This window comes from Sorex araneus, chromosome 5, assembly GCF_027595985.1.
Source record: "Sorex araneus isolate mSorAra2 chromosome 5, mSorAra2.pri, whole genome shotgun sequence".
NCBI classification, from domain to species: Eukaryota; Metazoa; Chordata; class Mammalia; order Eulipotyphla; family Soricidae; genus Sorex; species Sorex araneus.
The window spans coordinates 197,099,835-197,125,355 of NC_073306.1; the positions used below are offsets into that span (position 1 = coordinate 197,099,835).

At 37.0% G+C, this 25,521-nt stretch overlaps 1 protein-coding gene across 1 annotated transcript; it reads left to right on the top strand.

Moving 5' to 3' along the window:
• The first annotated feature begins 1,372 nt into the window (after positions 1 to 1,372).
• On the top strand, positions 1,373 to 25,304 carry AFP (alpha fetoprotein). The gene is made up of 14 exons (XM_004617906.2): positions 1,373 to 1,457; positions 2,287 to 2,338; positions 3,523 to 3,655; positions 6,095 to 6,306; positions 7,846 to 7,978; positions 9,305 to 9,402; positions 11,633 to 11,762; positions 13,961 to 14,175; positions 16,852 to 16,984; positions 18,179 to 18,276; positions 18,669 to 18,807; positions 21,726 to 21,949; positions 23,247 to 23,379; positions 25,260 to 25,304. Exons 1-14 carry the CDS (start codon positions 1,373 to 1,375, stop codon positions 25,302 to 25,304), a joined length of 1,830 nt encoding a protein of 609 aa, XP_004617963.2.
• Positions 25,305 to 25,521: the final 217 nt, after the last annotated feature.

Below are 25,521 nucleotides of genomic sequence, written 5' to 3' on the forward strand. Positions count from 1 at the left end.
TTTTTTTTTAGGATGAGGGATGTAGTTCAGCAATAGAGCACTTGCCTTGCATGTGTGAGGCTCAAGATTCAGTCCCTAGACCTACAAAAAATTTCTTTTGGAAACTATACATGATCTTTATAATGAACAAACTTTAAAAGGGTGCAAAGGGGAAAAATTCACTTGTAATGCAACTGTCCAGGAAAACGCAATGTTAATACTTAGAGGTCTGTTGTTCCTGTCTTAATATATATGTATATCTATAAACACACAGAAATTAATCTGTATAACATATTTACAAAAATTTTGTATACAAAATCTGGGGGGGAAGCAGGTAAAGTGTCAAATTTGATCTTTCTTTATATATACTATTTTCCCCATGTTTTCAATTTAGAGACATATTATAGCACATATCCATACCATTAAATATTCTTACACAAATTAATATGGTTTCACATTGCCACACTTTATAACTATATCATATTAATCTACTTCCTATTATAGCCCATTTGTGTTTCTAGTTTTAGAGTAGTGAATTACCTCCAAAACTTTAGAAAGTATTGACTCTCAGGTCCAAAGATGCTAATTTAGTTGGAGAACAGTCTAGGCAATGGAAAATTTGAAGTTCTTTTAATGATTTGTGTGTGTGTGTGTGTCTGTGTGTATATGCAGAAAAGACTGAGAATCTTACAGATAGTAAGAGAGAACCTCTTCTAAAATCAGTTGTGTTTATAAGTAACCCTATAATGCGATTGTTCTGCTAAACCAACAGTGCAGTCGACTCTTCACAATTTAATTCACATGCAAAATTGTTTCTCAACAAATGAACTGAATATAAAACTTGCTATATCAGAATTCCTGATCTAAATTTTTCTATGTTAAACCAAATACAGCATACTCATTATTTAAATATGACTTACATACAAACAGGTGAAATGGAGTTTTGAGTTAAATGGTAACATTATAAGAAAATGGTGTCTGTCTGGGGTATGACATATGATAGGTATTAAATATATATATTTTAATAAATTAAATATTTCCATTAAATTATATTTTATACAAAATCTATTTTAATGTATAGCCCCAGACTGAAAAATCATTTCTGAATATTCTATAGTCTGAAAGTATTAGACACATTTGTAAAAAAGAATGATTTTGTAAGTTTTTCTTTTCATACTCAAAAGAGGTCTGTGTCCTTGAACATAAAATGTAAATAATTCCTCTCTGTTAATTATTGGCAAGTCATCCCATTTTCAACCTAAGGATAGAGTAATAGTTACACATACAAAGGATTACTAGTTAACAGGCAATGCCTAAGAAGGGTATAAAAGAATTCCAGCATGATTCTCAACATTCATCCTTACCACTACTAACATCTAAGAAATTACCAATCATGAAGTGGGTGGTATCAATTTTTTTAATTTTCCTACTATCTTTTACAGAATCTAGAACAATGCATAAAAATGCATATGGAATAGGTAAGGTATTTTGCTTTTCCCTTTGGTCTTCTCTATATCAATACTCTTAAAATGCATTATTAATTTGCCTTGATGTATTTGTCCTACTTCCTATTCCACCTTGAAGAAAATATTGGATTGGTAAACATTTTCATATGATTAGCTTGTAACTTTTCAAAAGACTTGTAAAATTATGGAAGTACTTAATATGAGTGGGTTATTTACTCCATATTGAGTTATATTTGTATCTTTTTTATTGACTGTGTGTGTGATTTTTCATGCCATTTAGATATTTTTTGATTTTGGGACATATGGTGGTACTTAGAGGCTGTCCTGGCTTAACACCATGTGGAACCAGGGATCAAACCTGGGTCTCCCCAGGTAAAACATGCTGCACTCCAGCTCTTAGACTCATCTCTCTGGTCCAATATCTATATTTTAATTTCAGGAAAATGGGCCATTATTAATCTGAAGAAGAAATAATGAGGCTTAAATACAATAGAACTAGAAATCTAAAGTGAACTACGCTGAAAAAAGGATGACAAAAATGTATTCATCATTTGATTTCCAAGTTCATTAGACATGAAAGTACAGGCTGACACCTAAAAGAATTATAGATACAAAATCAGACTTTAGTTACAAGGTTTACTGTAACTTTTCTTGTCTACCTCTGTTCTTTCCCCCTCATTTTTCTCAAGCATAAATCGAGATTTTTTTTAGAGAATTCCTAATATGTTCACAGTTCTAAAATTGCAGTTGTAAATAATTTAAATGATGACATCTACATAAAGCAATTTTCTTAACTGCCATGGAAAACACCATTTCTAACGAAGTTTATTTTACCTTTCAGCTTCCATATTGGATTCTTCTCAATGTTCCACAGAGGCGAATTTAGTTGACCTGTAAGTTATGCTTGTATAAATGTACTTTAATATTAAAGTGCTAAAAATTTCAGCTAGGAAATTAAATAAAATTTTATGTCCTTATTAGTTCTAAAAATATAAAAGAAAAATTGTCAAGAAAAATTTTAATTGAATATTAAATTGATGTAGAAGAATTTTAACTGTTAACCCGTGCCTTTGGAATTAACCTCTAGGCTTCTTGAAATTCTAGGATACCAAAAAATTCAGATTAAAAAAATTGAGGATTATTTCATGATATTACCATAATTACCTTAATTATTATGGTAAATATGGTAATTACCTTAATTACCATACAAGAATTTAGAAATTTTCATAATCAATACCAACAGTTTGAAAGTGCTATATTCTCATTTTCTTTGTTTTAACTACTGTTAAAATCTTATTAACAAGTAATAGGAGGCACAGCATTCCATCTTTTATTATTGCCAGATTTCTACTCCCCACTTCTGGAATTTCCAATAAGGAACATAAAGTAATATAATGACACTGCTATTTGCACACAGAAATCTGCTATATCAGTGCTCTGGATCAATAATCCCCGTACCAAAACTTGATCGTGCTTCAGATCGACACAGGCAGAGGTCTAGTGACCAATTGTTTGCTTAAAATAAAAGAAACTATAAGAATATAAAAACACATTTACACGTACATTGTGACCACAACAGACGAAGCACTTTTTTTTCTTTTTTGCTTTTTGGGTCACACCTGGCGGTGCACAGGATTATTCCTGGCTCTGCACTGAGGAATTACTCCTGGCTATGCTCAGGAGACCATATGGGATGCTGGGAATCGAACCCGGGTGGGCAGCGTGCAAGGTAACCGCCCTACCAGCTGTGCTATCGCTCCAACCTCAGATGAAGCACTTTCATGGGAAATTCATTCACTTATTTTTTTCACAGATACACATACATATTAAAATACATGTGATGGGAGGAGACAATAATAAGATTGACATTTTTTTCCTGAATGAAAAGAATGAGGTTTTTTGTTGGTGGTTTTAATAACACTTTAGCGATCACCTTCTAAATAAGTCACAAAATAGCAGAAAACAAAACCAAGCAAACAAAAAGTAAATTTAAACTTAAGAAAAATAAGTTTAAATTTTTTTATTTAAACTTGATTAAAGTCTGTTATTGAAGTATTAATAAATATTTTTGTTTCAGAGCTACTATAGCTTTTGCTCAGTTTATTCATGAAGCTGCTTACCCAGAAGTAAGAAAAATGGTGAAAGATGTACTGACTGTCATTGAGAAACCTCTAGGCAGTGATCAGCCTGTGGGGTGTCTAGATGATCAGGTGAGTGATTAATAATAATAATAATAATAATAATAATAATAATAATAATAAAATTACCACTGTTAAAGTCAACCAAAATTTAGCATGCAGGGATAGCATAAAAAATGTAAATGTTTGAAGACTTGGTATTTGAAAAAGACATCAGATTAATTATGAATTGCCAAAAGGAAAAGCAAAACCAATACATGCCTATTTTAAAAAGATGAAATAACCATGGACAAAAAAGAGCTAAAATTCTGAAATAAGAGTATCTGGGTGACCATGGGCATGGTACTTTACTTCTTTGAACTTTGGTTTTGTTATTTATAAAATAAAGAATAATAGTAGCCTCTACTTTAGAATTCTCATGGAGAACCACCCAATAATAATAGTGGGAGACAAGCTTTTATTTTTAGGGTCACACTTGGTAGTACTCAAAGGCAATCCCTGGTTTGGTGCTGCCTGGTCACTCCTGGGAGTTCTGGGATTTAATCCTTTGAGCTACATCCCCTGCCCAGAAGTAAGTTCTAAGATGATGGAGGTTGTTTCGCCATACTCCTGATTCTGTGCTCGGGGATTACTCCTGGTAGTTCTCAGAAGATAATATGTAGTGCTGGGGAGAGACCAAATGTAAGGCATAGGACACCATTGCTATATTATTTTATAGTATTATTTTTTTTTCTTTTTGGGTCACACCGGTGATGCACAGGGGTTAATCCTGGCTCTGGCTCTGTACTCAGGAATTACTCCTGGCGGTGCTGGAGGATCATATGGGATGCTGGGACTCAACCCGGGTTGGCCTCCTGCAAGACAAATGCCCCACCGGCTGTGCTATTGCTCCAGCCCGAATTAAGTTTTTAAAGCACGCAGTGACAAAAATTTTCTAGGGAGAGCAGTACACACATTGATAATCAAAATATTTTATGATATTGATCATGGCACTGATGAATCAAAATGAACATCCATGAGGCAAGATGCCTTGGATGAGATTGACTAGAAAAATAGTAGCTCTGCTTGAAAATATTAATTTATTCAATCTTAACAATAATCCTAGGAGATAAATACTCATCATCCAGTAGAAGAAACTGGAGCACAGAGGTCATGTAACTTTCTCAGGGAGCTCGGGCCCTGGATTGAAGCCATCTGATTTCAGAACTCACACTTGGCTTCAGTGCCCTATGGCCCCCACTGTAAAAGTGAAGTGCATGGAACATACTTAGGTTTTAAACTTTAGCAACTAACCATAATCCATCACAAATCTCACTTAAGTTTTGAATTTCAGGTAAACCACAAATACTTTTTAATTATAAGGGTATCAAATTAATAACATGAAGACAATAAATAAGTTATTATTGTTCATTTCACTTTGGCATATATAATGATTGGTGCTATTAATGATCGTATAAAAAAATCAGGACACTTTGTCGGGCCAAAAGATAATTTGTCTGAGTATTATAGAGGAGATTTTTGTTTTTGCAGAGTAAAAGTACTTTTCAACTCTAAAATAGGTGATTTAATAAAAATATACTTTAGCATTTCTGTTTTAGCTTGTCAAGATTAAAATCTAAAATTATGTAGACATGCAATAAAATCCATATTATCATATTGCAATTTTTTTCTAAGAGAAGACATTTATACTGCTTTTAAAATTAATTACTTGGGGCTGGAGCGATAGCACAGCAGGTAAGGTGTTTGCCTTGCATGTGGCCTACCCGGGTTCAATTTCCAGCATCCCATATGGTCCCCCAAGCACTGCGCCAGGAGTAATTCCTGAGTGCAGAGCCAGGAGTAACCCCTGTGCATCGCAGGGTGTGACCCAAAAAGCAAATAATAATAAAATAATAATAATAATTGCTTTAATTTTTATCTAAAATTGATATTAATTTTTAAATTAATATCTTACCATAACAATTACATGTGGGATGAATATCCACATCTGAAAAATAACATAAAAATCAAAGTAAGTTCTTTCAAATATAGGGCCAAATTTTCAATAACACAAAAGGAAAAACAATATTTCAAAAAATTCTTGTGGGGAAACAAAAGTGACATGATTTTTCTTTCTTAAGAACAAACAAGTTTGGAGGCCAGAGTGATAGTACAACAGCTCTGCATTTGCCTTGCACGTGGCCACCCAGGTTCCATCCCTGCATCTCATATGGTCCCATGAGCACTGCCAGGAGTGATTTCTGAGCACGAAGCCATGAGTAAGCCCTGAGCACTGTTAGATGTAGCCCCCAAGCAAAACAAACAAAATTGGTAACTTTTTAAAGGCTGGACTTATATAGCAAGTAAAGCCTTGTCTCACAAGCCTTAACTGGTTTTATCACTGGCTCCACGTATAGTTCCCCAAGCCAGGCCTGGAATGTTCCCTGAGAACAGAGCCAGAAGTAAGCCCTGAGAATAACTTGGTGTGATCCAAAAAGCAAACACTCAAACAAAAAAATAACTATTTTACAGCTCTCTGCCTTTCTGGATGAAATTTGCCATGAGAAAGAAATTGTTGGAAAATACAAACTTTCAGACTGCTGCAACCAAAATGGAAAAGAAAGACATAGCTGTTTACTGGCACGCAAAAAGGCTGCTTCAGATTTTGTCTCACCTTTCCAACTTCCGGAGCCTGTCTCGAGTTGTAAGGCACATGAAGAAAATAGAGAGACGTTCATGAATCGGTAAGAATCCACCTAAAGGTAAACTAAAACTCAAGTTAGGAATCAATGGCCCGTTGATTTGAATATATAAGTAACTTATAGATGAACTCTAAAACAAGAGAATAGAAATATTTGGTGTTGGTTCTATCCGCTGAGTTCCCGGTAGAAAGAAATTAGGTGAACAATATTAAGTGTGTCTTTATTTCCCTCATAGTCTATACAGATTCTGTATAACAGGTCCTTGAACTGTCATTTTGTTTCATCTTGTTTTAAGTTTATGAGGAAAAAATGTTATTCTGGGCAAGATCCACTGTCTGTGGAGCTTGCCTGTTCTCCCCTTCTCTGTCTGGATTTCTAGCAAGTACAAGGTTTCCTGCCACAACCCAAAGACTACCTTAGAGCCCATGGCTTGTCTCAGTGGTCTCTGATGGGGTGAGTGATGCTCCCAGGATGGAATGTTTGGGTCCTCTCTTGTGCCCTGAGCTGCTAAGATAGGCTCTACTCCACACTCGCCCCTAAAATGAAATAATCCAGTTTGCAATGGCGAGAATGAATACAAACGGCTATTCCATATAAGAAGTGTTGGAGATCTTCTGTTTTCGATAAGTGTTGGATAATTTTTGTGGCCAGAAGTAAGCTTAGGCTATTAATTTGTATCATTAGCCTATGGTTCTGTTAGTTTTGTTTTATGTCATTTGGCCTAAAGTCGTAGCTCCTAGGAATCTATTGATGAAGCTAGGTGAGAACTACATGCATAGACCGAACATTAACGCCTTCAGAGGTTCTTTGGTCTCTTGAGATACAACCCCCATTCCAAATCTTGCCCGTCAATTTTATTTTGCTCAAACATCTATCAGTATCACGTGACAGTCCTTCCGGGGCCTAGTATTTGGTATTCCATACTTACAAATTTACTAAAGAATAAAGAGAAACAACCATTGATGCAAGAATGCTTACGGTGCATAAAATATGCATAAGGTTGCATAAATACAACTCACATGCATTCAACGCAGGGTTCTTGAGAGCATGCATACTAGGTACATATGATCTGCTTTGATGGCTATATACAGCCTTTAATGTCTCCTCGTAATGTCTCCTTTGGCTGCTAGCACATTCCAAGGTGTGATTTGAATTCAAATTCTCCTTGGGGAAGATTTCTTCTTCCTTGAGTCTGTCCTTGGGCCATTTCTGCCAAGGTGAATAACTCCATTCTGTACTGGAAAGGGAAAAAAAAAGTCTATTTTTGTATTTAATTTTGTGGAGGTCTGTTTATGCTGACTCTTAAACATGTCTGAGTAGATTTACTGGAAAAGCTGTATTAAGTACCATAGTCAGGGTTTCTGTCTATTTTGTTTTTAGTACAGAAAATGGTATCACCTGTTAGATTTCAAGCTCAACTCCAAATCCTCACCTCAGGATTTTTAGTGAGGAACTATTGGAAACTTTCATGGGCAAAAGTGACTTTTTTGATTTTTAAAGAAAATCTGGAGTCCAGTACCAATCTATAGTAAGTTATTTTTCATGTGCTTATAAATTTTATGGTTCTGCTATATTTTATAGATTCATCTATGACATAGCAAGAAGACATCCCTTTCTGTATGCACCTACAATTCTTTCTTTGGCTGCTCGTTTCGACAAAATAATCCCAACTTGCTGCCAAGCTGAAAATGCAGTTGAATGTTTCCAAACGAAGGTAATATTTATATTTATGTGACTATTTTGAATCAACATGTTATTCTGATAGTGACTCATATAAACAAAACAAAGTTAAAAATGGAAAGGTGCTGATGTGTATAGCATCATTTTAAAAATAGAACATATTCTAGCAGTCTGATACTCTTTGAGCTGTAAAAAAAAATGATTTTTTTTCCTTTGTTGTTTTGTTTTGGTTGGGGTGCTAAGTGGAGATTGTCGATCTTCACCTATGAAACAAACCTGGTCCCAAATTTGTTGTATTTAATCCTGTCATTTTTTCATAGTTTGTTAGTCAACAATTATTATGAAAGTATAATTAGAGAGAGGCAAAGGTGATATTGTAAATCACAGTGAGAGCAGTAAGGATTAAAGAAGATGAGAAAGGAGATAGAGGAGGAGGGGAAGGAGAGAGAAAACAGGGAAGAACTATGGTATATGCTGATATTCATCATTTCTTCTAATTCTTAGAATAAGTCTGATATATAAATTTTATTGCTACTTAGCAAAGAGTAAAACGTAGGTAGAGAGAAGTATATAGGTTTTTAGATTTTCAAAATCAAAATGATAGCTATAATTCGTTACTTGCCACAAAAAGTTCTGCAACAAAATTCCTCCAGAATTCTGACCATTCCATGGAGCCAGAACTGTAGTATGGTGGGGAGGGCATTTGCCTTGTATGCAGCCAACAGGGTTCTGTCCCCAACACCCCATCCGGTCCTCTGAGGCCAAAGCCAAAAGTAAGCCTTGAGCACAGCTGGGTATGGCCCCAAAACAAACAAAAAAAAAAAAGAAAGAAAGAAAAGAAAAAAAGTATAATCATTCCAAAAATGTCAGGAAAGATTCAATCTTATTCTTTTTTTACAATGAAGATACTTAAGAAATTATCAGACCTCAATTTATCTTAAATTTATTAAAAGGGTTAAAAGTACGTAGTTATTTACTTAATCTCATATATGAAAGTTATATTATTTTTATTTCAAAGTATTTTAACACCTTGTCTGCATAGATGCATGTAAACAGACCTAGAAAATGAATGAACAGGGCCAAAGAAGTAGCTCACAGGCTGAGCTCAAGCTTTGCATGTGACAGGCCCAGGGTTAATCCCAGCACTTCATGTTCATCTGACTACTAAACTAGAGTAACTCCAAGACAAAACAAAACAAAAATAACAAATGGATAAATTCACTTCTCCAACAATACATGGAATTTATAACTTTAATAAAAAGTAGTTTATTTAAATTAATTTTTAATTATACAATTTAAGCTATTAAAATTATTAGAACTAAAAATATATGCTGTCTTCTTGCTTTTCTTCTATGTCTAGGGAGCACCACTTACAAAAGAATTAAGAGAAAGTAACTTGTTGAATCAACACGTGTGTTCAGTATTGAGAAAATTTGGATCTCCAACCTTCCCAGCCATGTAAGTTTAAGGTTTATCCAGGGTGTGAAGTGCATAGCAATAATTTTTCAATTGGCATTCAGTTGTACTGAATGAAAATTTTTTAGTGAGCACTAATATGATTAGAATAATAAAATCTTAGGATTGGAAGGGAGAAAACAGATCAATCTGTTAGCATGTTTTCTTTCCTTTTACTTTCTTTTCTTTTTTCTTTATAACATTTGTTAAAGCCCAGATGAGATAACATGAAGAGACAACTTCCCAGGGCTATGAGATTGTGGCACCACAGTAGAGAATGTGCCGTGCATATGTGTGTGTGTGTGTGTGTGTGTGTGTGTGTGTGTGTCCCCATGGGTGTCCCCGAGTCTGATCCCTGGTACAACAAAAACTTCTGAGATTTGTATTATTTATCTGTTCTTTTAAGCATATTATTGTAAGTATGTATTTATTAGGGCTGGAGCAATAGCACAGCAGTAGGGCCTTGCATGCAGCCAACCTGGGTTCGATTCCTCTGCCCCTCTCAGAGAGCCCGGCAAGCTACTGAGAGTATCTCACCTGCACAGCAGAGCCTGGCAAGCTACCTGTAGCGTATTCAATGTGCCAAAAACAGTAACAACAAGTCAGTCTCATGATGGAGATGTTACTGGTGCCCGCTCGAGAAAATCGATGAGCAATGGTATGACAGTGACAGTGACAGTGATGTATTAATTTTCTGACTTGATCTGAAGTTACATCATAATTAGACTGTGTTCTTCTACATTTCTACATAAAGTAAATTTAGTCCTAAAATAATCTAATTCGTTATTTTTGGCTTAATGAGAATGTTTTGTTTGTTTTTGGTTTAAGGGTCACACCCATTGGTGCTCAGGGTTTACTCTTAGCTTTGGGCTCAGGGATCACCCCTGGCAGTGCTCAGGAGACCATATGTGGTTCCAGAGACAAAAACCAGGTTGGTCTCATGTAAGGCAAGCACTTTGCCCGATGTACTATTGCTCCAACACTTCACCTAGATGTTTCTTGACCTGGTGGTGCTTGAGTGCTGTTTCTAGTGCAGTGCTGGGGCGCTTTTCCTGGAGTACCGAGAGGAGTAGGCAGTGCTAGGGATCAGACCGCAGCTCCTGCATGCAGCCTGAGCTCCTACTTCATCCGTCTCTACAGTCCAACCTAAACATTCTATAAGGGCCAGAGCCATTGTACAGTGTGTGGGGCTTTTGTCTTACACAACACTGATCCGGGTTCTATCCCTAGCATCCCATATGGCTCCATGAGCATCACCAGGAGTGAGTACAGACCAGGAATAACCCTTGGGCATCACCAGATGTGACTCCAAAAGCAATAAACAAACAAAATAAACATTCCTTAAAATTAAATATGCAGAAGGAACAAGAAATTAAAAAAATTTTTTGTTCCACTATAAGTCTTGTCATAACAGTATGTCTAAATGCCTGAATGCTTAGTCTACTTCACTTTTTGTCACTTATCATTGATTTGCATATATGCACTCCATGTATTTTCAAAAATATTTTTTCTCCGCTGTACAAAAATGCCTAGCCATGTATTAATTATTTATCTTTCTTTTTTTTTTGCTTTTGGGTCACACCTGGTGATGCACAGGGACTACTCCTGGCTTTGCACTCAGGAATTACCCCTGGCGATGCTCAGGGGACCATGTGGGATGCTGGGAATTGAACCCGGGTCGGCCGCGTGCAAGGCAAACGCCCTACCTGCTGTGCTATTGCTCCAACCCCTCTTTCTTTCTTTAAAAAAATTTTTTTTAATGAAACACCATGATATAGAATTACAGACATACACACTTTTGTGATTACATTTCAGTCATACAATGGTCGAATACCTATGCCTCCACCAGTGCCCATTCTCCACCATCAATGTTCCCAGTATCCCTCCCATTAGTTATTTATCTTTAAAATTTTATTCGACCTTACTTACTAATGATCCCAGATGCTCATTAGGGATAAACAGTAAAAAGATTTAATAAAATTCATAGAAAAACAACTTTTGGAAAAGATAAATCACTTTCAAGTTCTTTGTGGGTAAAGTCACAATTTACAGTGCCAAAGTTTTGAAATTTTGGCTTCAAATCGACAAGACATATTTCTTTTCTTTTTATTTTTTTGAACAAGAAAAGATTTTGCTAATTACTCTTTAGAACTGCAAATATACTAATGTGCTATTAATGCTTTAATTTTGATCAATCAGTATTAATTTTCAATTCCCTTTCTTCCCTCCATAGAATTGCTGCTAAATTGAGTCAAAAGTTTCCCAAAGCTAATTTTTCTGAAATTGAAAAACTGGTCCTGGATGTGGCTCATGTCCATGAAGAATGCTGCAGAGGAAATGTGCTGGAGTGTCTACAGGATGGGGTGAATCACTTCCTAAGAATTGAATTTTTATTACTTTTCTTTCCTTTTCTCTTATTCGGTTAGTCCTTAGTATAGTCTTTAGCAGACCGAGTGAAGTACAGACTTCTTATTAGCAAAACTTAACCCACTTCTTATCGAGCCTTTCTTATACTTAGGAGGTGTTTTTACTCATTCTTACCCTCAGGGAGGTAGTAATGTCTCAGTGGGCTTCTTTGGAGGCTCTCTGGAGGAAGAGTTTTGAATTTTAATGTTCTTATTTTTCTATCCACTCATTTTTTCCTAATCTGAAAATATGTATTACTTTTTATGTACTAGGCACCGTAAGGGACACATGAAGTTACTGCAGGCTTACCCTGGAGTATTTATGGTCTGATAGAAGGGATGGCCTTGTTGAATAGATGAACACTCTTTACCTTTCTGGGTTTCTTTGTGTGTGATGTGGTGTGTTTGTGTGTGTGTGTGTGTGTGTGTGTGTGTGTGTGGTGTCATACCTGGCAGTACCCAGCGCTTACTCCTGGCTCTGCACTCAGGGATCTCTCCTGGTGGTACTCAGGGGACGATATGGGGTGCGGGCCATTGAACCCAGGTTGTCTTCATGCAAGGCAAGGCAAGCACACTACCCACTGTACTATCACTATGCCTCTTTTTTCCTATTTTTTTATGCCAGCATAGTGCCCGATACTCAGAGAGCATTTGATTATATAATCATGTATCTATTATATGATTGCAGCAAAATATAGCAGAAGTGGGCCAGAGAGATAGTACAGAAGATAAGGTGCTTGTGTTACATGTGGCCAAGTTCAGTTCCATCCCTAGCACAGTATAAAGTACCTCAGAAAGAGCTACTAGTGATCCCAGAGCACAGAGCCAGGAGTAGGCTTTGGGCAGTCAGGTGTGGCCTCCATACCAAAACATACACACATAATATATATAAATATGCATGTATATATATATAAAGAAACTTTTTATTACAAGAAAAAAAGCATGCTTGCTATGTCACAGTGAATTATGAATAAAGCTCTGTAGGTGAATTATATTCCAACCAAAACCTCCTTAACAGAATTTTCAAGCACGTCCCAGTCAGTTATGATTTAAACATTATGACCCTGGTTTATTTCAGGTCAACTGTAGGCTCTTTGGCCTTGTAAAAGATGTCTGTCCCTCAAATGACTCCCTCTCTGGTCACCTCTGTTATAATTCCTCTCGAAGAAGTTTCAAGTCATTGCTTTTGGGTATTCAAAAAACTTGACGATCAGGACTAGGTTTACTGAGGCTAAGATGCAAATGAAGTGTTCAATTCCTCTCCAATCCACTGAGTTTGAGACAGTTCTGGAACTCGGCAGATTGCAGGCAAGATTTGGGACACGCAAGGGTCACGGTCCTGAATGAGACCAAGGTCTGAGAAATTGGGAGGGTAAATTGAGAGGAAGTCACCCAAAGATAATTTTTTCTGCATTTATTTTTACTTCTATAAGTACTTGCACATTAGGGACACTATTTTGCTTTTCTTTAAGGTCAGTTCTCTTGGTCTTTACATTTCAATTTTACTAGTTTATACTTTTTCATATAAATCAAAAAATTAGTTTTTCCATTTTTAGGACTCAAAGTGGAAAATTTCAGCATGGCATGTGAGTTCGTTTTTGAAGACTAAACAATGGTTCTAACTGTCCCCACTGAGAATTCATAGGATGTTCAGTCCTCTGGGCTTTTGCCCCTGGTCTCTAGGTATGCGTTCATCTCAGCACTTAGAGACTGCCATCTTCAGGTCACAGTCGCTCACTGCAGATGTTCTCAAAGATGGAACCTTATGTTATAGTAGCAGCTATAATAAAATTCCATATCCACATACCTGTGTATAACTGTAAATATCATCTGATTTGAGGAATAAATTTTCTAATTAAAAATTTTTATTAAAATTAAAAAGTAAGCTTTTAGGTAGCAACTGTGTAAAGAATTAGACAAATGGGGTTTAGAAGGAAAGGAGTGAGGAAAGGCAAAATAGAGCTGAAGCACTAAAATGGGAGACAGGTAAAATGTTTTCTTTCTATGCCTTTTCGTTTTTCTGTTTCCCCCTCCCTTCTCTTTCTTTCTTTCTTTCCTTTTTTCACTTCTTAGGACTGACTTGCATTAAAATCGAGGTCTTGAGTTAGAGCAAATACATCTTTAAAAACCATATTTATTTATATTTTTAATTACAGGGGAAAATTATGTCCTACATTTGTTCTCAACAAGATTTTCTGTCAAGTAAAATGCAAGAATGCTGCAAGTTGCCCATACTTGAACTTGGTCAATGCATAATTCATGCAGAAAATGATGAGAAACCTGGAGATTTATCTCCAAGTCTTGGTAGATTTGTAGATGCTAGAGATTTCAGCAAGCTTCCTTCAAAGGAAAAAGACATCTCTATGGCAAGGTAACATATTCTATAAATGTGTGTTTATATTTATAGTAAATGTTATTATGTAGTTGGTGACTCATGCTGCTGAAATGTCTCTGGCATGAGCTGATAATGCTAAAGTGTTATTTTGGGGGCTGGAAAGATAATACATTGGGCAGGGTGCTTGCCTTACACATGGCCCATCTGAGTTTGATACATGTGTTCCCTGAGCTCAACAAGAGTCACCTCTGGGTGTAGATCCAGGAGTAAACCCTGAGCATTGCCAGGTGTGGCCCCCAAATCAAACAAACCATCATCATCATCATCATCATCATCATCATCATCATCATAATTATCATACCGTTGATCATTGAATTTCTCGAGCGGACTCAGTAACATCTCCATTCGTCCTAGCCCTGAGATTTTAGAAGCCTCTCTTTACTCGTCCTTCCCAATGTTGCCGCATTGGAGGCTCTTTCAGGGTCAGGGGAATGAGACCCAGCATTGTTACTGGTTTTGGCATATGAATACACCATGGGGAGTTTTCGAGGCTCTCCTATGAGGGCAGGAAACTCTCCGTAGCTAGCTAGGTTCTCCCAGAGAATCTCTCCCAGAGAGTCTCTTGCACATGCGCCTGGCTGTCTTCCCTGGGGCTCCTCAGAGGGGTGGGCTCCAGCTTCCCTCCCTGCCCCAAGCAGAGCTCCCTCTGCCGAAGACCTCCGGAGCCTTAGCCACAGCCATGCTCAAGACCCCTCTCCACATGTTTGGACAAGCCTCATGCATGAAGGTACCAGCAGAGGAACCCAGGTGTGTGGGACCTGGGGCGGAGACCTCCAAGCCTGCTCGGATTGGGACTGGGCCTCTTCCACCCAGATTTCCCATTTTCCAGTAGCTAGGCGGTCACACCCAGCGACTGCTCCCAAGCAAACCAAAGCAAAGAAAAAATGTTCTCCACCAAAATATATTTAAACTAAAAATTATTCAGTAAGGAATAAGATATATTTATTCAGAGAGACTTTAAAGTGCTGTTATTTACTGGCTTGGTTCTACATGAGGCTGTATTTTCATTTTGTATTAGCTTTTCTGGGATCATGTAACCTTATATAGTTTTTTCTAATAAAGGTCACATTGAACTTCCAGTTAGGATGTGAATAATTTTGAACTAAGAAGGGCTCATGATTAAGAGTCTATCTTTTCGCTGTGTCTTTTAAAAAATATTGTCCACAAACATTGCTCAATGAATAAACCTAGAGAGAGGGGATTTTACTGGATAGACACCTGTAGTTATTAAAGATAGTGGATAAGGCATGTCTCATTCCACTTACCTTAAAGGGAAGCAAGCAGTCAAGCTTACAAATTTTCCTTTATTATACAGGGTGCATCTAAAGACACCAATAGAAGAGAATTTGTGTGGTTCTTAGGAGATTATATTTAATGATCTTCCAGCATCTTTCTAAATCTAAGGGCCCACTTCTAGTGTAATAATAAAAATATTGGCCCCCTTTCTTTTTGAATATTTCCTAAGGATATTGCTCTGCTAGTACATTGGTATTAGACTGTCACATACTATTTGCAATGCTAAACAAAAACCAGGTTCACAATCTGTTCATGGCAAAACCAATTATGACTTATTCCATGACCTGGGAATAAACTTAGTAAATTCAAGATTTATCTTTACATTTACATATCTGTATTATCTAAAGCCTTAATAGAAGCATTTCTTTAATTGCAAAGGTTCTTTGTAGTAGATAATTTTTTAATATATTTTATTTTATTTAGTTTTTAAAAATGTTTTAAATTTTACTGAATCACCGTGAGAGAGTTACAAGCTTTCATGTTTGGGTTACGATCTCGATCTCACAATGATCAAACACCATCCCTCCACCAGTGCACGTTCCCCAACACCAATATCCCTGGTGTACCCCCCTTTTCCTACCCTCCCCCTGCCTCTATGGCAGACAATATTCCCCATACTCTCTGTCTCCTTTTGGGCATTATAGTTTGCAACACAGACACTGAGAGGTCATCATGTTTGGTCCATTATTGTAGTAGATAATTTCATAATCAAGAATGATCTTCCTTAAATCCATAAGTGTAAGTGTTAACACTACTGTAATCATGTTATCTAAGCTACAGTAAACATTTTTATTGTTTTTTTTAAAGAAAGAAATAAAATGAGTGATCTTTGCCTCACACTTAAATATCTTTTCACCAGATTTCTGTCCTCAAAGAAATGCTCAAAAAGACTTTTAACAACTTGCTTTGAGTTGGTGTCTCTCTTTTTTGGTAACGCTTCTCTCTCCTTATTGCTCTTCTTTTATTTATCACTATCTGAGATAAGTTCACCTTTTTCTTATTTTTTTTCTGTTCTGCCATAATGTATGCTTTTGAGAGGTGGGCATTTTATTTTCATATTTACTGAAATCCTCAGTGCTTAAAGAAATGCTTACATAGGAGAGGCACTGAAAAATATATGTGGACTAAATGAATGCAGAGTTTTTAAATTTAAAACCAAAATAAAGGGTTCAAAACTACACCGCACTATTTTAAAACAATTTGAGTGAGTATAGTTTGAGTTAGTGTTTTTCCATTCATATTTCAAATCATATTTAATTTCTAACTTTGTTTACTTGAATTTTAATTTCAGTCCTATCTTCACATAGGACTAGTCTCTTAATGATAGTAACATTATATTTTCTCCACATATTTCAGATTTATTTATGAATATTCAAGAAGACATAGTGAACTTAGTACCTCAGCGATTCTAAGAAGTGCTGAAGAATTCCAGAAGTTACTGGAGAACTGTTCTCAATCTGAAAATCCTCTTGAATGCCAGGATAAAGGGGTATGTTACACATTTTTTAGAAATAATATGAAAACCACCATTGATGTCCATTAAAATGTTGTTTATTGACTGGATAGATAGTACAGCAGGTAGGACTCTTGCCTTGCATGCAATCAACTCAGGTTAGTCCTGGGCATTCCACTGGTCCCCCAAGCCCCATCTGAGCTCTGAGCACAGAGCCATGAATAAGCCCTGAGCACTGTCAGCGAGGTCCCCTCAGAAAACAAAAAAAGACATTGTATGAAAGCATGTCGCTATTAACAACTAGTACTAGCTGCTGCACGCTTTCACATAAACAACTGATCATTAGTAATTAGTAATAAAAATATATTAACAATTTTTCTAGATATAAGTTAACTAGCAGCCAATGGAGTAACTTCACTTATATTAAAAATAAAATATAGCACATGTGGTAGAACATAGCACATCTGAAACGAACTATAAATAACTTTGTAAATAACAGTGCCTTCATATTAAAATTTCTGGATTTAAAATACTTCAATTAATAAAAAAAAATTTAAATGCTAACCCGAAATCCTTTAACATACAAAATAAAAGCATTATTTGGGGGGAGGGTGATGCCAAGTGTTGCTGAAGAGCCAAACCCCAGGATCTTTCCTTGAGATATTCATCTAACTGGACTATGGTTCAATGCTAAGGGCCAAGGATGCATTGCTGAAGTGCCAGGGACCACCAGAGTCTGGTGGGCAGTGATTGGTGGCCTTTAGGATTATATCCTCTGATGCTGGGGGCAGGGGGTAGAGAGGAGGGGTTCCCAGGGTATATCCAGCTATGGGACATTGGCAGTATGGTGCTGGGGAATAGAACCTGGACTTGCATAAGCCATAATCTTTATACTATCTCCCCAGTTCAATCAGTTGTTTTTTTTTCAATCTCTAGAAAGAGAAGGCTTTTGCACGAAAGAGCTATAATTCTTTATCCCAAACTGAGTTCTGTCATCAGATAATTTTGTGTCGCATAAAGTTTTAAACTTAATCTTCCTAAGTCCACTAGATTTTATTTGGACAATTCCCACTTTGCTATCTTGAGCATTTTTTAAACAAGAAACTCTAAGATTGCTTTTTACCCCTACAATTGTTATTATAATGAAAGAGTCAAATATTAAAATATAAGTCAACGTTTAAATACACAGTCATACCTTTGGGAAGAATAAAATGTGTGTTTCCATTTCAGGAAATAGAGATGGAGAAACATACTCAGGAGAGCCGAGCATTTGCCAAGAGAAGCTGTGGCACCTTCCGGAAATTGGGAAACTACTACTTACAGAATACGTATGTTTTCTTAAAAACAGTATTTTTACCCATATAAAATTATTAACTGCTTAAAGAAAATAAATATAAAGTAGTCACATTGACTACCATAATTTCATTTTCTTTTTAAAATTGTAAGTCAATATTATTGAATCACACAATTTCCCCCGGCCAGGCAGCTTGGCCCATTCCTCTAACAGAGGCAGCAAGAACTGCCATAAAATCTGATCTGTGACATTGACTTCAGTTTCTTAAAGCTAATCAAGATAGAGGGTATGTTCATTATAAGAAATACATCTCATAAACTGGCCCAATACTATGTGGATGAAACAAATGAACTGATTTTATGTCATCATTGTGAATGACTCAGCAGGATTTGCTGGGAAATGCCCCCCCCTCTCTTTGTTCTTCAGATTTCTTGTCGCTTACACCAAGAAAGCCCCTCAGATGCCCGCCCCTGAGCTGATGGTGTTCACCAGGGAGATGGCGCGGGCAGCAGCTGCTTGTTGCCAACTTAGTGAGGACAAACAGTTGGCCTGTGGTGAGGGAGCGGTAAGTGCTCTGTTTAGTACCATCTTGTTTCCGTCTTCTTCCACTGAAAAGTAGCTTCATGATTCTCCTTTAAGGGAAGCAGTAACAATCCAATGTGTATATGGCTTTGTTCCATTAGCTATTCCTTTATTTGCAGTGAGAAGAGTGGGGTAGGGGGTGGAGGGTGGGAACTCAAGTGTTGGCCTGTCGCGAGGTTTCCTGTCTTTCTAGAATCCCTGGCAGGCATGTGGTCAATTCGTTCAACAATGTCCGAGCAAGTTTTATGCACAGGAAAGACAGAAGGACCAATACGTCATTTAACTCATGATTTCCTGTGGGTTTTTGTGTGTGTATCTTCAACTCTGCAGATAAAAATTAGTCACTTTATTTTTAGCCATATTTACTATGTTGTTTTTTTGTAGCACACTTTTATCCTAATAGCTTTTTCTTTTTGATGGACTATAAAGTACAGAACAGGGTAAGTCTGGTGTTCTGAATTTTTAAAAAATGGCTACTATCCCTAGTATCACACATATTATTACAGTTTGAATTTTTTCATTAGTTTATTTTTCCCTTAAGATTATAGTTGTGAACAAGATTTTATTCTTTTTTTTTTTTTCTTATCCTCTTTTTACTGACAGGGTTATTTATCTGTTTGTTAGCTCGTTTTCTTTTTGTTTGTTTTTGTTTTTACTTTTTCACCAACGATTGACTATCAAAGAATTTCTTGTAAATAGGCATCTGCTTGATTATAATTACTGCATGTTAGGGAGATGCCAGGATGCACGTGGTTAAGGGTTCAGTAGTGAAAGTTTTGGAGTTCTCCGTGCGCCGGGTATTGGGAAGACTACCCTGTAGCAGCTCTGGTCCTGTCACACTGGGAGTGTTCACGGCTTCACGAGGCTTATGCTTTTTCACATGACATTTGAAATTAATTTTTTTGTTTGCTGCTCTTATTGGGTATGGGGAAGGGTTTGACTCTGGTCCCAATTTGGGTTATCAATTAAGATTGTTTACCTGATTTCAACAGTGAGATGATAGTAAGGGTCATCCCGTTGCTCATCGATTTGTTCGAGCGGGCACCAGTAACGTCTCTCATTGAGAGACTTATTGTTACTGTTTTTGGCATATCCAATACGCACGGGTAGCTTGCCAGGCTCTGCCGCACGGGCTCGATACTCTCGGTAGCTTGCCAGGCTCTCTGAGAGGGGCGAAGGAATCGAACTCGGGTCAGCCGCATGAAAGGCGAAAACCCAACCGCTGTGTTATCGCACCAGAAGTTATTAGTTACCACCTGGGTGTCCTGCCATTCAACTCAATTCCATCTTTCTCTACCTGGAGAAAACATCAGTCAGAGGGTCAAACCTAGGTTATACAAGACTGCCCTATGATTCACTAGAGTAAACACCAACTGTAATTCCGGATTGCCAGCTGTGCTTTTCTAGTACAGACTAGAGGATCCCAAGACTCTTTCCTTGCCTATCGTAACTTTTATGGAGTAGCTACAGAACTCAGAGAAGCAGTTTACTTACTATGTTACAAATTTATTATAAAAATTATCATTTTGGAACAATAAGAAGACAAGGATTCATACGGTAAAGTGTGGGGAAAGGAGCCAGGAGCCAAGGCTTTCAGCTTTTCTTTAACTGTGACACTCTTCCTATTATTTTTTCATTCAGAAGACACCTGAACCCAGTCTCTTTGGGGATTTTTTGAGGTTTACTAGGACCTGAGTGATTAAACCATCAGCCATTGGCAATTGACTTAACTATTCATCTTTTTTCAGGTCTGGGGGTTGGAACTGAAAGTCTCATAACTTAAGAAATTTCATGAAGTTTAGAAACGTTTAAGTTTCTAACACTCCCAGTATTTATTTATTTATTTATTTATTTATTTATTTATTTATTTATTTTTGAAGTAAGACAGATTTTATTTGGAGGATTTTTGAAGGGAAGGAGGAAGAGAAAAGTGGGAGAGTAGAGAGTAGGAGAGACAGAGTAACGTGTTCAAGAGAGAACACGGGCTTCTCCAAGGGCAGAGAGAGCCCCTACACACATCCCAGTGTTAGGAAAGCATGAAAGTCCACATCTCAAGAGAGGAGATGCGGGCGACACCTGTGGTCGGACACTGGGGAGCACGCAGCACACGGGCTCGGGCAGCATACGCGCCACACTCCCAACTTTCAAACAGAAACAGAAACAGGGACAAAGATAGTACATATTCCTCCTTATAAATAACATTATCACAGCTGTGTTATGTGAGGCTTTTCCACATAACTGATTCAACATCAATCCTACTATATCACATGCACATGCAGTATGTTGTATTTTATTGGAAGTTATTGGTAGGTGCTTAAGAAAAATCTTTAAAATGTGGACGCGGGAAAATTCTATATCAGAAATGTCTGAAATACAAACTTAACAACTTTATTTATTTTCAGTTAGGGCTATATATTAGCTATATGTATGCATGTATGTATGTGTATAAAAGGGCTAGGTAGTGCTTATTGTCTTGGAAAGTGAATCTCTAAATTCCCTAAAGTTAAATCAAATGCTCAGCTAGATACATATGGTAAAGGTAAGCAATGTTTTGATTTCTAAGGTGAGAACACAGAACCCCCCCTGCCCCGCTTACACCCCTCTCTTTGGGAGTACATATGTAACTGGAAGCACGTTTCAAAGAGTTTATGCAAATATCTGAGGGAATTGTTTTTAATATCACCTATGTAATACTACCTGTTACTAAGTGTGGTATAACCCATGCAAATAGGGAAGTAAGAATTTGCATCAGCACATCATCCTTACTGACAGAAATTTTTTCTATGATACTAACTATAAGTTCTTTACCAGACAATACAAATCATTATACCAATTTTATGGCAACCTGACTTTTTGTGACTAATGATCAATATCCTTCTTCTTTTTTATTCTACAAACTAGGCTGACCTTATTATTGGACACTTATGTATCAGGCATGAAGAAGCTCCAATAAACGCTCACGTTGGCCATTGTTGCTCTTCTTCATATGCGAACAGGAGGCCATGCTTTAGCAACTTGGTGATGGATGAAGCCTATGTCCCGCCACCATTCTCTGCCGACAAGTTCATCTTCCATACGGATCTGTGCCAAGCTCAGGGGGTAGCACTGCAAACGAAGAAGCAAGAGTAAGAGATTATTTTTGAGCAAGGAAAAGACCAGCAATAGCAAAAAGCAGTTGAAATGTATGCTCTATGCACCCAGTGCTAGCATAAGTATCTCAAAGCACTTAAAGTGACTTCTGAACGAGTTTTTTCTTGGTGTCATCGCAGTGTCATGGAAAAAATTAAGCCTTGAAAATTTGATGAGAGTAGATAATTTTTGGTTTGTAAAATAGTTTCCATCGCAAACTATTACAGCACAGTTTAAGACTGGGAGAAAATGTGTACTCTTCTTTAGGGAATAAGGATATGTGTTTGCAATAAGTCCGAATTTTTCCACTTCAAAATACTAGAAAAATACTATTGCATATTTCATTATATGATATATTCTCTGGATAAGATACAGATAATATTTGATTCAATTGCAAATATGGGTGTTAAAAGTGGAGTGTCTGGTTCATATGAAGGTTATTCTGTAATGGCTGATGGTAGTGAAAGTCAGTGAAACTCATGTGCTCCAAATTCCTATGAATTTTAATACTTGCCTTATGATGGTCTTCCTTCATCTTTGAAAAACTATTCTTTCTTTGCTCTATCAGAATCTGAGTTATATTTTAAGGTAGAGTAAAAATGATAACTTTGATGGAAGATCATTTCTATTTCCTATTCCAATCAATACTAATTCAATATGATGTGTTGCTTAATACGCAGTGTAGACAGTCAGTGTAGCTCAGTGCTCAGGTAAGGGCATATTAATGGCAGGATTTTAAATATAGTTTTATGAGTATAAAGTTAGGATTAGGGACCAGAGTCACCATACAGTGGATAGGGCATTTGCCTGGGACACTGTCCACCCAGATTCATCCCCTGCACTCTATAGGGTCCCCCAGGCTTACCAAGAATGACCCCTAAGCACAGAGCCAGAAATAAGCCCTGAGCACTGCTAGATGTGGCCCCAAAACAAACAACAACAGCAAAAAAGTCAGGATTAGAAATCTTTTCAAAGAGACAACTGGGAAGGAAGTTAAAAAAAATTAAGCAGGTAAGAAAAAGACTGCATTTCACTATGTGTCAATATGGCAAAAGTGTGAAATATCATTTCATTTATAATCAGCCCAAGTCCAGGCTAGTGGAAAATGGGCATGTTTCCAACCCACCTTTATGATGAAAACATTGGACAAGGTGTGTATGTAAGTGATGAGCTGCCGAAGCGAAGAAATAGGGTAAGGGTTGCTAAGGCTTCAGGAATTCTCTATTCAGAAGGTTGTAGAGAAATACCATTGTAGAACCATTGCATGTAATATTGCTTTGTTCCAAATTCTAGATTTCTCATTAACCTTGTGAAGCAAAAGCCACAAATAACAGAGGAACAACTGGAGGCCGTGACTGCAGATTTTTCAGCCTTGTTGGAAAAATGCTGTCGGAGTGAAAAGCAAGACGTCTGCTTTGCAGAAGAGGTATGTGCAGCTCACGTTTGCACTCAAAGTAACTGTATAAAATGTTCTTTAATGAATAACATACAGAGAAGCCCACGAATTTATGATTTTAAAGTAATTCCAGAGAGATTTAAAATTAGAAGTTGAAGTATTTTATGATTTTCAAAATAAGTGAAATGCTTTCATTAAATATTAGACTCATAACTTTGAAATATGATGAAAATTAATAATTTTGACTTATTAGTAGATAAGGCTCTGGGGTGAATCTATGATGAATGAATAGCAACTTAACTATGTTCTGGCCTAAAATTCATTATTTAAGTTAAGTAGGCTGTAACGATTAAATAAGCAGTTAGTTTTGCAGACAAGATACTTGAGGTTACTTCTAGAATTGTATTTTGTGGTAGAGTCTCCTCTATGATGGTCAGAGGTCTGGGGTCCCTCTGGAGAGACAGGAGTATGGGGAGCTGGGGTCCGACAGCGAGAGTGTTGGTGGGCAATGTGCAACTTGGACCTGGCAGTACTCCTCAGCTATACCAAATGGGCATGTCAACATTTTTCACCATCTCCCAAGCCCCATTTATTTTGTCTTTTGGTTGGGGCTACATTGCTATATCAGTGGTGCTTAGGGACTGATGGGGACCACCCCATGACAGAGATGAAACCTGGTACTCTTACATTCTAGCCAGTAGCTTCAGCCCATTGAGTTATCTCTGTAGAAGAGATTTTTTTTTAAAACTCATTTTGGAGCATAACTTGTTATATCAGAATAATTATTAGGAATTATATTAATTTTATTATTTAGCAACATTGGGGGGAGCCTGGTAAGCTCCCCATGGTGTATCCATATGCCAAATACAGTAACAAAGATGGGTCTCATTTCCCTGACCCTGAAGAGCCTCTAATGTGGCACCATTCGGAAGGATGAGTAAAGAGAGGCTGCTAAAATCTCAGGGCTAGGATGAATGGAGATGTTACTGGGCCCGCTCGAGCAAATCAATAATCAATGGGATGACAGTGATACAGTGATACAGTGATTTAGCAACATTAACAAGATATATAATTACTATGTTTGATAAACCTTTAGTTTGTATTGCTAACTATATTTGAAAAATAGCTATGTTTGAAAAACAAGAAATTTGTCCTTTTTGCCAAGTTTATCAGACTTTCATACTATAAAATTTGGTTGTTTTGTTACATGGACCTCTAAAAGACACGGCATTTACAAATACAAGCTTTCTGATAAGTAATATAATTTAGTGTGTTTGAGTGTATATCTGCATCTGTATTCTTAGTAGGATGTGCTAGGACAGAAATAACCAAATCAAATTAGACAAAACTAGTGACAGATTTGATGTAAACCAGTTCTGATAAATACAATGCATAAAGATAAATGTCCTCTGACTTGAAAAGATTTTCATCTAGACATAGAAATATTAGCAAATTGTAGCAGTGACTCTCTAAAAGTTGTTTCTCTGTTTGATTTTAGTTGAAGGGAAAAGGGGGAGATGGAAATAGTAAAGACTGAGAGACTGGTGAGGCTAAAAAAGAAACAATTGCTGTTGGGATGGGGACATAGCTCAGTGGCAGAGCGCCTGTCTTTCAGACATGAGGCTGCAGTTCCGACCCCCGTTCCACCCCACATGCCCAGTGGGTCCTGAAGTCTGACACATTGTAGTCAAATGTGTGCACATCTCCAGTCACTGGAGGGGGACAAAATGACCTTTGCTCTCAGAGGTTTTCTCTCTCTCTGAATTCTATCATTATTGTTTATTGGCTTCGGAATTATATATTTTCACTCTCAACTTGATTCGTTTATAAACCTATGAATTCACCACTGAATAGTAGAATGTTAACCGGCGCAGTAATCAATTATTATTTTGTCTGCTTTTAATTTTCAGGGTCCAAAACTTATTTCAAAAACTCGTGCTGCATTGGGAGCCTAAACATCTTCAGGTAAAAAAATCCAAACAAAGCTAAATACAATGCTGATTCTCCCTAAGTCTCAAACCATAGCAAAATATGTTTTAAGAGCTACCATCAAATGAATCTCTTAAAAAGCAAATGCAATTTAATAAAAAAATTATTATTAAAACACCTGCACGAAGTTATGTCTACAATATTATAGTAGTGACTCAATTGACTCATGATTAATTTAGTTTA